The 14,794-nt window shown below is 28.9% G+C and overlaps 1 protein-coding gene across 2 annotated transcripts; it reads left to right on the forward strand.

The window, feature by feature from the left end:
* Nucleotides 1-8,925: 8,925 nt before the first annotated feature.
* On the forward strand, nt 8,926-11,379 carry LOC112764202 (zinc transporter 4, chloroplastic). 2 transcript variants are annotated; one of them, XM_025809747.3, is made up of 4 exons: nt 8,926-9,332; nt 9,442-9,493; nt 9,625-10,367; nt 10,640-11,379. In XM_025809747.3, the coding sequence occupies exons 3-4, from the start codon at nt 9,699-9,701 to the stop codon at nt 11,093-11,095; spliced, it is 1,125 nt and encodes a 374-aa protein (XP_025665532.1). In that variant the 5' UTR covers nt 8,926-9,332; nt 9,442-9,493; nt 9,625-9,698; the 3' UTR covers nt 11,096-11,379. The 2 variants fall into 2 exon arrangements, with proteins under 2 accessions (XP_025665532.1, XP_025665531.1); XM_025809746.3 differs by having other exon boundaries at nt 9,670-10,367.
* The last annotated feature ends 3,415 nt before the right edge of the window (nt 11,380-14,794 follow it).

The raw sequence follows: 14,794 nt of genomic DNA on the forward strand, positions 1-14,794 counted from the left end.
ATCGACCAGACCTATTGAAATTTGGTGTAGACTGATTGATTCTCTGCTCATCAACTTCTCTGTGTTCAATCCATTCCCAATATCCACTCTTAATCCTATTACAGTAAAGGTGAAGGTTATATCCGAAGGTCCTAATAACTTAGTCAGTCAACACTTATAACACGGACACCTAGTTACCCCTTGAGACCTAAAAGATTTTATATTGAAGACATACACAACAAATTAATCAACCCCCTCAAAGAACCTAGGTTTTAAACTCCCCATTTGACCGTTATTCCTATTATACATCCACAAACGATAACTTAAAATCATTTTGAAACAAATAACCTAGAATTCAACCAAGAACACAACTTATTAATTTTTTTAGAATTTTGACAGTGTTTATTTTATAATTAGAGTCCTCCACTAAATATATTTTTTATTTTTTTCATAAATCAAATATATTTTTAAACAATTTTAACGAAAATTCGGTAGAGTTTTTCACCAAAAAATTTATCAATTTTTAAGAGAAATTGTAAGCATAAACTAAAATAAACACGCATTCAATAAAATATCAAATCTTTGTTGTTCTAGTGCGTAATCCCTTATTACTTCGCAATTTTTCAACAAGAAGGCGCCACTAGATAATCTTTTTATACTTTTGTCCTAAAACTGTATCTTAGAAAAAGTAAGTATAACATAAAACTTAAACAATTTAACACGTTTAGAGATAGCACGAACAATCCACGTATATATTAGCACGAATAACCCACGATTAATGCCATACGACGTTCAACAAAAAAAAAATCCTAAAATAGAAATAAAGTTAGTGAAATATAAAAATTAATAATAAAAAATTAATAACATTTGTAAAAATAATTAATCTAAATTTAAATCCTAATTAATAATAAAATTAACTTAATTAACCTAAATTCAAGTCTAAATTAGTCTAACTTCAATCCTAAAGTAAATTCTAAATTAATTTATCTAACTAATTATCCTAATTAGTTATAAACTAACTTATTAACCAACTTAGAGCAACTAGAGCAAATAATTCATCAAAATCTATTTATTTTTCTTGATTATATCATTGTGCAACAAGCCTTGCTTAATTTCTCACAATCTTACTATCTTCTTCAAGTTTATTTCTAAATATTCATTTTGTTCCTTTGACTTTTTGTCATTCGAATCTGGAACCAAAGTCCAGACCTTATTCTTTTCAAATTTTTTAGTTCATCTTTCATAACTTTAAACCAAGACGAATCTTCAAGAACCTCTTCAATGTTTTGAGGTTCTATTGTTGAGATAAAGACAAAATTGTTTGATTCTAGTCTTCTTGTAGATGATCTTATTGTAATTCCATGTGAAAAATCACCTATGATGAATTGATTAGGATAATTCTGCATGAATTCTATTCTCTCAATTTGAAAATATTTGGAGCAGGTTTAGGTATTAATTCTGCAGTTTCTGAATTTTCTGCAATCGTATTGTCTCCTAAAGAATCAAAAGATAATTTTATTTTGTCTCCAGAATTTTTATTAGCAGTAACATCTGCAGAATTTAATACCATTTCAGGGACAACACCTTGTCCAGAGCCATTTTTAACCTCTTTATCATCTGTAATCATCTATATGAATACTAGAAATATCATTAATCTCACAAAACGTGATATGTATAATTTTCTCAACAGTTTTAGAGTTTTTAAGATAAATTCTATAGGTTTTACTAATTGTGTAATAACTAATGAACGTTCCTCCATAGTTCTTTGGATAAAACTTACCAAGATTTTCTTTTGTGTTCAAAATAAAGCATTTCTATTCAAAGATACGAAAGTATTTTATAATTGGAGGAGATTCTTTCCATAGCTTATAGGAGATTTTCTTTAAAAACTTGCGAATGATGGTTTGGTTTAAAATATAACTTTCAGTGTTCACTGCATCAGCCTAAAAAAAATTTGGAATGTCACTTTCACATAACATTGCTCTAGCCATCTCTTGAAGGCTTCTATTCTTTCTTTTCACTACACTATTTTGTTGAGGTGTTCTTGGACAAAATGAGTTATATGTAATGACATTCTCATCACAAAAAAGATTCAAAAAATAATTTTCAAATTTTTTTGTATGATCACTTCTTATACAAACAATTTTCAAATATTTTTTATTTTGAACATTCCTATTGAATTTTTGAAAAGATTGAAAGCATCATTCTTATGAGTAAAGAAAATTATCCTATCATATCTAGAATAGTCATCCACTATAACCATATAATAACTTTTATATTCAAGATTTTGAGTTCTAGTAGGACCAAAGAGATCAATATTTAAAAGCTCTAAAAGATATTTAATAGAGACGCCGTCCTTATATTTAAAAAAGATTTTATTTTGCTTGCCCATTTGACAAGTATCATAAGTGATATCTTTGTCAAACTTTATGTTATGAAGATCTCTCACTAAATTCTTTTTAACTAATTTAGAGATTTGGAACATGCTTACATGTCCTAACCTCTTATGCCAAATTTATTTTTCAAAATCAATTGAAAAAAGGTATTTTGCATTTTGATTTTTTAATTCATCTAGTGTTAAACCATAAACATTGTCACACTTTTTGGCCATGAATAAAATAGAATTAGAAATTTCATCTATCACTTTGCATTTGATTTTTCTAAAGATGACCATATAATTATTATCACATAATTGATTTATGCTAATGAGGTTATCTGTTAATCCTTCAATAAGTAATATATTGTCAATGCAAGATGAAAAGTTTTTACCTACTTTTTTTTAATGGCTGTGATTTTTTCTTTAACATCATCTCTAAAAGTCACAAATCTACTATCATATTCATTTAGCTTAATGAAAAATTCTTCAGTCATATTATCAAGATTCCACATGTCTTTGCTTTTCTTAAATACAAGACAAATCTACAAAGTTTTCATGAAATTTTAGGTATCCAACCTAACTTAAATTCTTTAATAATTCTTTTTGATTGTCCAAAAATATTATAATCACAAACAATATTATAAACATAATTACTAATTTTCTTTTTGTGAATGAAACATTGAGGAGAAGAATGTTCATCTCTATTTCAATTAGAATAAATGTTGCTTCTTGTTGAAAAAATTTTAAATGATAAAGAATATTCTTATTTTGAAAGAAGTGGCCATGTGATTTTTATTAAAAACATATTCAGCCCTTTTGGTTTTGGAGGAAGAGGCTTCAAAATTATTTTTTAAAATTAGTTTTCTCTCTTTCACAAAACCAATATTAGATTTTATAAAAAATGACCTTTGATTAGCTAGCTAGAACTTTGTCCAAATTTTCAGAATATTGAACAAACTTTGTTAAATTAATGTTTAAGTTCTTGATCCTCTCTTATAATTTCTTATTTTCAGCAAGAACATCATTTGATGCAACAGCCGAATTCTTCAATTTTAGATTCTTAATTTTTCAATTTTCAAAAGCTCATTTTCTTGTTTTAAAACAAAGGAGGATTCTGTCATGCTTAATCGTTCTTTGAGCTTGGCATTTTTCAATTTCAAAGCATCATTTTTCTTTTAAAAATTGCTATATTTATCAAAAAGTTTAGCAGAATTTTTAGTTAAATCATCAATAATAACATACAATGATACAATTATCTAGTAGGAAGCTTAGTAAAGTCTACCTCATCATAACCAGTTTGATTAGTCATGAGATAAATCTGGGATTCATGATCAAAATCTTTATCATTAGTGTCATTTTCAAGATCCTCTCCTGATACCATAAGAACCTTCTTCTTCTATCTTTTGTAAAGTAAATAACCATTTCAGACCATGAAAGATTTGGATATTGACAAAATTGAACATGGAAGAACTAAATGAATTTTATACTCATGAAAGATAAATTATCTTTGACAAAAATATCTAATTGTTAAATTTTTATTAACTCCATTTAAAAAACACATTAAATTTTAAAATTATCCTGTCACTAATCATCTTCAATTTTCAACCTCTTCTCATGCCTCCTTCTTCATTTCTTCTTCTTTCTCTTCTTCCATTACAGAAACAAAATGAAAAACTAAAAAACTCTAAGTCCTATTCTTGCTCGCCATGTAGCTACACATTTAATGACACCAAATTCGAAAACCAACATAACCCACTTCCATTCCATTTCAGCAAGTTCTCTCCCTTTAAGCCTTCAAAATGCTCCTTTTCATTAGTTTTAGAAGTAGCCCATTTTGAATTGAGCATTCAAAACTAGAAGTCGTCCTTTCCTATAAATGTTTCTAGAACCATCATGGAGTTTGCTATTCTGGTAACCCTCTCTGCTTTGAACAAAGAGGTTCATGAGGGTTCTTCTTTTTCTTTGGCCATTGGCATTAAGTTCACCGTTAACTCTCATGAGGGCACTCTTTTCTTTTTCTTGAATCCCACTTTTTCCTTCTCTCCTCAAACCCCTTCTTTCCTCCACGTTCATGTACTATTGCTAATGCTAAAGCTTCTCTGCTTATTTATCATGATTTTAAATTATGTTTTTTATAATCAATTAAATTGTAATTACTATGAATGATTTTAAAAAATAAAAAGACAAAAAAATGAGTAAGGTAGACAGATTCGAAAAAGAGACAGATTTAAGTTTAGGATTTTTTTATTTTTCATTTTGTTTCTAGAATGGAAGAAGAAATGAAGGAGACATAACAGGAGGTTGAAGGTTGAAAATGATTGGTGGTAGGGTTAATTTTGGAATTTAATGTGTTAATGAAGTTAATAAAAATTTAACGATTAGATATTTTTGTTGAACATAATTTATCTTTCACGAGTACAAAGTTCATTTAGTTATTTCGTGGTCAATTTTATCAGCGTTCGAATCTTTCATGGTCAGAAATAGTTATTTACTCTTTTTTATTATTGTTCTTCTTTTTCTTTTGTGGACAGTCTTATCTATAATGGCCAAGTTCTCTATAGTGATGACAGATAACCTTGCTTTGATCCCTTTTGAAGTCCTTTGAAAAAGATTATTTTCCTTTCCACCTTATCTCATCATTCTCCTAAGCCTTCCAGCGAAGAAGACGAGCTCATTATCAGAGAGATCATCTTCTAATTCTTCATCTTTGGAGGAGATATTGGATTTTAACACAATCTTTATTCTTTGGTTCATGATGAGTTATTTTATAAGCTAGCAGATTTCCTCTCATCTCGTCGTAGGAGATTTTTTTAAAATTGTTTCCTTCAGCAATTGCTATGCTCTTGGTTTTTCATTTTTTGGTGAGACTTCTTAGAATTTTTTCACGAGCTCTTCTTCAGTGTGTTTCTTTACGAGAGCATCAAGATTATTAATGATCATGAAGAATCTTTTAAACATCTCGTCCATGCCTTTATATTCTTTCATAAAAAATATTTCGTACTCCTTCATAAGCATGCCAATACAAGTTTTTCAAACTTGTTTGGTACCTTTATGAGTGAACAACAGCTTATCTCATATCTTCTTTGTGGTTTTATACTTTGAAACTTTTCTAAATTTCTCGAAACTAATTGCACAATGTATCATGTTAATAGCTTTGGCCTTTAGCTCCACTTCTTTCTTGTCTTCGTCGTTCCATTCATTATCCTTTTTTGGAACAATATTTTCTTCCGTATTGACATTGGTAGGAATGTCTGATCTATTGAGAATGATCTTTCAGACGTTGCAATCGATGGATTGCATGATGATCCTCATCCTTTCTTTTTAATAGGCATATTTAGTGTCATTGAAGTATGGTGGCCTACTATTGGATTATTCTTTCATTAGAGTGTATGCAATAATATTGATTGCCATAGATCGTTAATTCCAAATTGTTAAGTTAGTTCCTTGAGTCTAAAATCTTATGTCAATTGAAAGTTTTCAAGTAAGTTGAGAAGGGAGGATTAAATCAAGAAAATATTTTTTAAAATTAATAAAATTGATTGTGCAGAAATCATGAAATGAGAGATTATTTTGCCTTTTGCTTGTCTCGAAGTAAAAGAATAGAAAATGATAGTGCAGAGATGAGAGTTAGAGAATAAGTGACACCGCGATATATCTTGGTTCGGTCATGAAGTGTAATGTGATCTATATTCAGTCTCCACTATAAATAATGGTGGAATTTTCACTATAATCAAAAAATATTACAAATACCAATTCAAGATATTCATATTTTTGTAACTCATCTGAACTAACCCAAATTTAATAATTTCTAAGTGCTAACTCAACTTAGATAATGGAAACCAAGTGTATTCTAATCCTAGTGCACTTTTAAATCAATCACTCCAATAAAAGTGTAAATGACTTTTGTATGAATTAACTCTCTTTATTTTTTATATCTCTCAATACAAATGTAATTTTAAACAATAGAGATATTGGAACACACTTAAAAACAAGAAAGCAAAAACTGTGTGTATATTATCTGAATTAGCTCAAATTAGTTACCTTATTCCGTGGACAAATCATGATATATAAAGCTTGTTGATCTCTTCTTCAATGTAAGAAAAATTTTCTTTTTGATCCAACTAGCCCTTTGCACAAATCAATGTTATAACCGTTAGTATTGGAGAGGGAATCCTTCCTTCTTTATTCTTTGATCACAAGTGCAGCAGCTTCTTATTCTAGAATGACATGATCTTTGGAGTATATAGCTCAATCATGTGTTGTTTTGCTTAAATCATAAATTGTTAATTGTGATTCTTTGATTTCTTTTTATTAATATCTACGATGTTCATAAAAACAATAAATTAAAAAATAATAAATATCAATTATGTTTATCATATAAGAGTTAAGATCTAAGAGCTTGTTTGGGTGAGTTTCTAAGAAAAGATTTTTTTTTGAGTTATCTTTTTTTAAAAGATCTTATGGAAAAGTATAAGTAATTTTATGTTTGGGTATCTCATGCAAAAAAAATCTTTTTATCTATCAATTATGTTTGGGTATAACGATATCAAAGTACTTTTTTGTTTATTTATTAAATGAAAAACATCTTTTTTTGAAGAGAAATTTTTTTTTAAAAAAAAATGTAAATTACAGCTTCTCAAAAAAGATATTTTTTTTATTTTTCTAATACTTTTACTTTTACTACTAGAAATTTGCCAAACACACTAAAAAATAAAAAAAAAATCTTTTTTCATTGAAAAAAGATCTTTTTTTTTATCAAAATAACAAACAAGCACTAAATCTTGATTCAACAAATTACATAACACTGACTAAAATAATATTTACTAAAAAAACACTTTTTTTTTCCTTGATGCAAGAACCACGCTTATTCTTCAAATCAAATCAAAATTAAATTTCATAATTAAAAATTGAAATTCCAACTAAATCGCCTATGAGAATATAATGAATCTAAAAATCAAACCCTAATATACTTACAAATCAACCTCCCAAAACCTATCATCAAATCTATAATTTGTACTAATATCCAACAAAATTTTCAATCAAACATTAACAAATAAGAGTCTAAATAATTTTCTACAAAACTTTCTTGTTAACCCCAACCAAACTTCGTATCAAAATCTAATAAACTCAAAAATCAAATGCTAACATAACAAGTCCACAAATCAAATTCCAAAAGATCTACCATCAAATTCACAAATTACATTATTGATTAAAGCAAACAAAAAAAAAAAAAACTTTTAATTACACACTGAGAAATCCACGGATCAAACCTAAACATCTTTTTAACAAAATCCAAAATAACCACATTCCAACTAAATCCTCAATTGAAATCTAATAAGCTCAAAAAATAAACTCCAATATACCTAGAAAAGCATACATTTAAAAAACCTACAAACAAATTCATGATTTATTATTAATCAAACTGAACTAAACCTTTATCAAAATTCATGATTTGAATTCTTGACCAAATCCAACTAAACTATAAAACAAACTCTAATAAACTTAGATATCAGATGCTAACAAATTTATAAATCAAACACTAAAAAATTTCAATCAAATTCATGATTTGTATAATAATGCTTGATGACAATTTTATACGATGTCTCCATTGACAATAAATTAAACTGATGATAATTGATAAGAATTTTTTAGAGTAAAATTGAAATGAGAAAAATGATTAAAAATTACATAAAAAATATTAAGTAATGCTGTATTAAAATAAAATGAATAATGTCATATTATATTTTTATATTTTAATTAATTTTTTTATTTTATACAATATTATTTTTATTTTAAAATAATTTATCTTAATATAAATGTAGTATAATATTTATTAAATTTAATTTTTAAAAATAATATTTTATTATTTAATATATAAAATTTATAAATATATATATACTAATTTTATTTCTAATCGATAAAATTTAATCTAATTTATTTTAAATCACTTTCGAAGTAAGTTAAAATAAATCCAACATTTTTTTAAATTTGGCCTAATTAAACTCGGCCCAGCCCAGCCATGGACATTCGTAGTAGCAATAAAAAATGCAAGAAAACACAAAAGCGTCATGTTCAATTGGAAAAACTAAAATCGAAAATAAATAGAAATGTTAGAAAGTAAAACATGTTAGACATTTCCTATTATTTAACACAACACTTCATAACTGAATTCTACTTTATATTTCTTTTTTATATTTTTATACATATGTTTATAATATTTAATGTATAAATAATATTTTTATTTTTATTATATATAGTAGAGATTAAAAAAATAAGAATTAATACGATAAATAACTTCATAATGATTTTTAATACTAGAACAATAACTTTTTTTTATTAAAAATATTTGACAACAAAAAATGCTACGTGTTTTTTTAAAATTTAATTTTTAATTAATTTTAAAAAATTATTATTATTATTTAATTAATTTAAATATTTATTTTTATATATTAGTTATTTATTTTTTATTTTTTTTAATTAATTGTGCTATCTACAATTTGACGTTAATAAATTGCGAGGCTGGTTGTGCGGTGGATGTTTAAAATATGACCTAATGTCTAGATCCATGCATTCTTGTAATGAAAAGAAAAGAATTTAGTAATTCGTAAATTGAATATTTAAATAGGTGCAGCGTGTTGGTGTTTCCAGATATAAAAGTAAGAGAGAGAGAGAGAGAGAGAGAGAGGAGATGTGATGAAAGAATGTCGACACTATCGCGCTCATTTCCTTGCAAACAGTCAGCAGGCGAAGGAACCCCCTCCTACTCTCTCCCCTCTCAACACCCTCACTATGACGACACCCTCTCTCTTACCCAATTCTCTTCCCTTCTTCATGTTCCTCCTTCTCCCTTTCATCTTCATCTCATTATTAATATTTCAGATTCCTCCGCATCCAACTATTCTACTATAACCCCCACCCATACGCACTCTCCCAAATATCCCTCTAGTGCTATCATCATCCCATGTTTCTGATTGAGGTTTCTTCCCTTCTCCCTTTCGTTCCTTTTTCCCTTTTTTTTTTTCTCTTTATTCTCCACTTTCCCTAGATGAATAATGATCATTCTTTTTCAATTGTTTTATTCACAGGATATCTGGCCACCACTCCAGCAATTCCTATCGAATACTCGTCTTCATTCAGGTACGTGACTAACGCGCTACACCAATCTACAATTTGATATGAACGCTCCAATTACAATTAGGGTGCTTCGTAGATCCGAAGGAATCTTTTCTAATATTGCAAAAAATTCACACTAGTTAAATTTTGTAAAGGGAGTTTCTAAATTCTTCCACACCGGTGCTTTTGTTTCCCCAAAGCATCGATTTTCCAGCAACTGCCGGAATTCATGGCGGCGTGCGGGGACCGGGATGCCGAGCTCTGCCGTGATGACTCGGCCGCCTTCGTTCTCAAGTTCGTGGCCATCGCCTCCATCCTGCTCGCCGGAATGGCTGGGATCGCCATTCCGCTCATCGGAAAACACCGCAGATTCCTCCGAACAGACGGAAACCTATTCGTCGCCGCGAAGGCCTTTGCGGCGGGTGTCATACTCGCCACCGGGTTCGTCCATATGCTATCAGACGCTACTGATGCGCTGAACAACCCGTGCTTACCAACGTCACCGTGGCACAAGTTTCCGTTCACGGGGTTCTTCGCTATGACGGCGGCTCTCTTGACGCTGCTGCTTGATTTCGTGGGGACTCAGTACTACGAGCGGAAGCAAGGGGTGAACCGTGCGGTGGAGGAGCAGGCGCGAGTCGGAACTTCGGAATCCGGCGTAGAAGACGGGATCGTGGAGGCGAAGGATTGGAGTGGGAAGGTTTTTGGAGAAGAAGAGAAGGGTGGAATGCACATCGTGGGAATGCACGCGCACGCTGCTCACCATAGACATAACCACCCCCATGGCCAGGATGCTTGCCATGGCATTGGTGGCGGCGTCAGGCCCCACGACCACGGCCATGTCCACGGCACGCATGAGGAGGAGGATAGTGACGTCCGCCACGTGGTTGTTTCTCAGGTAGCTTTTTTATCACTGCGGTAACAAATGGAAAAGTCTAAGTACAGCAACTTTTGTGTTTTCTGTCCAGCACTTAACTATCAAAACAAAAGTGGGTGATTTTCCACCGTTAGATGTAATTTCACACCATTAAAAACACTATTAATAGCCAATTAATGGTTACAAAACACTAAAATTGCTGGCCTCCTAGCATTCCTCTTAACAAAATAGAACAAAATGAAATGCTTTTTAACACTTCATGATCATGATTGTGACTTGTGATTATATTGCAGGTGCTGGAGCTTGGAATAGTGTCGCACTCAGTGATAATTGGGTTGTCTCTGGGGGTTTCACAGAGCCCATGCACCATAAGACCCTTAATTGCAGCATTGTCTTTTCACCAATTCTTTGAAGGGTTTGCACTGGGAGGGTGCATCTCCCAGGCACAATTCAAGACCTCATCCGCAACAATAATGGCTTGTTTCTTTGCACTGACCACACCCACCGGTGTTGGGATCGGAACCGCAATCGCGTCGGTGTATAACCCTCACAGTGCGGGTGCACTGGTCACGGAGGGCATACTGGACTCTTTGTCAGCAGGGATATTGGTGTACATGGCGTTAGTGGACTTGATAGCGGCAGATTTTCTTAGCAAAAGAATGAGTTGTAATTTTAGGCTGCAGATAGTATCTTACTGTATGCTTTTTCTTGGGGCTGGATTGATGTCTTCGCTCGCAATCTGGGCTTGACAATGATTCAATCTGATCCTTCTTCCGTTATACCTGTAAACTAGTAGTACGTCGATCAATAACTCATATCATACCACCACTTTTTTGTTTTCCTTTCTGTGTTACTTTGGTTTCTCTTTACCTTCCTTCTCTGCCTTTACGTACAAACTGAAAAATGTGTAACCACTGTAACACGGAAACTCAAGAAAAATACTGTAGTCTGGTTATTGGACTGAAGAATTCACAAATCTGTGCATTAGTGTTTTGAGTTCTATCTATTCTATATAAAACGGAATTTTTTCTTACTCGTTTAGCCAAGTACGCAGGCAGGCAGCAATGTGTTATTAAAAGTTTTAGATGTTAGTTTAGTGTTTTCCTAAGTTAGTGATATATTATAAATTTATAATTGATTTTATTTTAGTATATATTCTTGAATGTCTGTTAATTACGTGAGACTTTAAACGTGTAGCTAGCTCTCGTGTTGTTAGCGGTGAAAATGGGTCGGAGGGTCTGTTAGGAGCTTGCAGTGTGGGCCTGTGTTTGATCTTTGTCATAAAATACTTTCAGATTGATTTTAAAATCTAATTTTATTAATAGGTCACAAATTAGTCTAAAAAGATTTCATGTCTAAATCTATTAAAATATAAATAATAATTTCGTTAGATAATTAATAGAGTTTAGCTAACAAAACAATAAATTAATAAGTGTTTTTGAACCATATTTTATTTTTTAAATTGTCATTAATTAATAATTATTTAAATTTTATTTTTTAAAAATATAAAATTAATAATTATTAATTACAATTATTTAAAATTGATAGATTAAAAATTATTTATTTATAATTTTTCTATAAATAAATATATAAATATTTTTATAATTAAAAAATTAAATTTTTTAATTTTATTATAAATATTTTATATGTTTTAAATATTTTAACAATTTAAATATTGTTATAAATATTAAATTTAGTATATTACATAAAAATAATTTTTAAAAAGTAGATTTTTAAATATTTTTTTATCAAGTCTTTTATTAGTTAAATTCAATAATAAGTCAGACTTAATATTTAAAAAAAATTATAATAAATGATAAGTCAGACTTAAGTGATGGGTTTTTTTTTAACTATAAATATGGATGAAAAGATTATGTTATTTGAGATATAATTTATTATTTTTTTTTTTAAGTTAAGAATGAGACTTAAATATAAAATTTTTAAATAAAAAAAAAATTATACTATTTGAATTATAAAAATACAAATGGTTGCATAAATAGAAGTCTAACTATTCATTGAAATTTTTTTTCAAATATTGCGCTACTGTGGTAACTCCCAAAAATTATCGTTGAGTCACATATTACGCCGTTGTGGTTGGCAGCAGCAGGATATTGCAACTCGACCAGACAACCACACTGTTAAGATTAAAATAGGAGTGAATCTTTTTCAATGAAAAAAAAAATTAGATGTGTAAGATTTTTTTTTTATTGTTCTCTCCTATTTAATTTTAGTTCTACTTATAAAATTAAAAGTAAAAAATTATATTTTATTCTTTCAAATGTTAAAAAAATGAGAGGATCCATTTCTAAATAAAAACAGATGACATTTTGTGTTGACCAACAATTTTACCTTCCGCTCGTTAGTGTATTTATTTACTATGTTTAGACGAGTCAAATCATGGGCCCTCCAACTTTTACTGTGCCAAATGTCATCAGTGGATTGGCTGCCCTGACTTGACCACCTTAGTCTAAGACCACACCTTTGTATATAAATATATTTTTTTAATTCATTTTAACTATATATTTTATATTTTAATATTTATTTTATACATTTAATTAATTTATTAGCTAATTTGTATGGACACATTATATGCTTGGAAATATAAATTATTAAGTATTTCGAGATAAATTTTAAAACACATTTAATCTGTTACAAATAAATCTTATTAACTCTTTCAAGATAGATTTACTTATCCTAAGATTTTAACAAACTTTTCATTAAACATTTTGTTTCCTTTATAGTAAGCACCTTTTTTTTAGTTTTGGCTCCTCATTTATTTTTTTTATGTTTGGATGGTTTCTTTTTTTTTTCCTCAATATTGTATATTTGGATTGAAATTTGTTAAATGTGAGTTTATATAAAATTAATTTTAATTAAAAGTGAGTTAGTATTAACGTTATTTATATTTAGTAACTTTTATATTAAAATAGATTATAATAAAATAAATATTATTTGAATTATATTATTTAAAATTATTTTTAAATAAAAATTACAAAAAAATATGAATTTAAATAATTATTTTATATTATTTTAGATATTTAAAATAAATTTTATTAATCAATTTTATAATAAAAATTAATATTTACTTGTTAAATTAAAAATAACATATACAAATTGATAAAATATACTTTATATAAAAAATAAAAATAATATATCAAAATATACTTTATTAAATTATATTATCCATAATTTTTTTAGTACTCTCAATAATCTTTTATTTAATATTATTTTAGATTATAAATTTTTATTATTTATAACTCTATTATTAATTATAGTTAGTTTTTTATTTACTTTATCTCTTTTAGTAGGATCAATAATTTATATTATAATAAAATTATAATAATAAACATAATATACAAGAATTACAATTATAAATTTTACCAAAGCAAAAAATAGAAAAATTTCATATAAAACAAAAATAAAACACAATAAAGATAGAAGAAGAGAACTCATATAAAAAAACAATAAAAATTTTATTAAAAAATATAATTACATACATGAAGGAAGACTAAAAAAAAAAATAAGAGATAGAATTAATCATGGAGAGACTATGCCATTTGAACTATTACTCATTGTCATTACAATCATTCTGTTGTTTCTTTATAAAACATCTAAATGTATGCACTAAGTTTGAAATTGAGTCCTTTCAGTGTTTACAGAAAAAACACATTTATATGCATATGACAGATAGGCGCATATTTAATTATCGATGAGTCATAAATTATTTTATTATTGAAAAAAATAAAAACACCAACTTTGAGACCCTGTTGCTATTAAATATCAATTAATAGAAGCAGAAAAGCAAAACTGAGGAGTTCTTGCCTCTTACTTCTTCTTGAGTGAGTAGAGAGAGAAAAGTACCATATCTTGTTTGATGGAAGAACAGAGTCCAAACTCTACATCAGAGTTTATGATGGCAAAGCTGCAGGAACTTAGAGCAGATTTAGAGAACGACATGATGCAAGTTCCGTTGGAAGAAGAAATGGTACAAAAGTTCATGCAAGACCTCTATAAGGAGATCAATACAAAAACTACAATTGCATGCTCCGCTAACCCCACGCCACCATTGCTGCCACAGAATGACATTTTCATCCCCCTTCTTCAGAACGAGGATCAAGAAATGAACATAGAGCACTTTGGAGCTGATTTTGATGACGAGTGGCTGGCAAAAGTTCTTGTTTGGTACCAGATTGTGGAGAATAGTGAGTGGTTTTGAGTTCAACTCCATCATGATATAATTATGATAGATGTATCAGATGCTTTCTAAGACAGTGTTCGTTTTTATTTATATGTATACTTGCATGTATGCCGGTGGTAATTAATATTAATAATTAAGTAGCTTGTCAAGTGTGAACTATTAGCAGTAAATTAAAAGTATACTTGATATGTAAATTATTTGGATATTTGCCATATATATGTTGTATAATTAAGTAGTGCTCGTTTGTTGT

The sequence above is a fragment of the Arachis hypogaea genome, chromosome 17 (assembly GCF_003086295.3).
Source record: "Arachis hypogaea cultivar Tifrunner chromosome 17, arahy.Tifrunner.gnm2.J5K5, whole genome shotgun sequence".
NCBI classification, from domain to species: domain Eukaryota; kingdom Viridiplantae; phylum Streptophyta; class Magnoliopsida; order Fabales; family Fabaceae; genus Arachis; species Arachis hypogaea.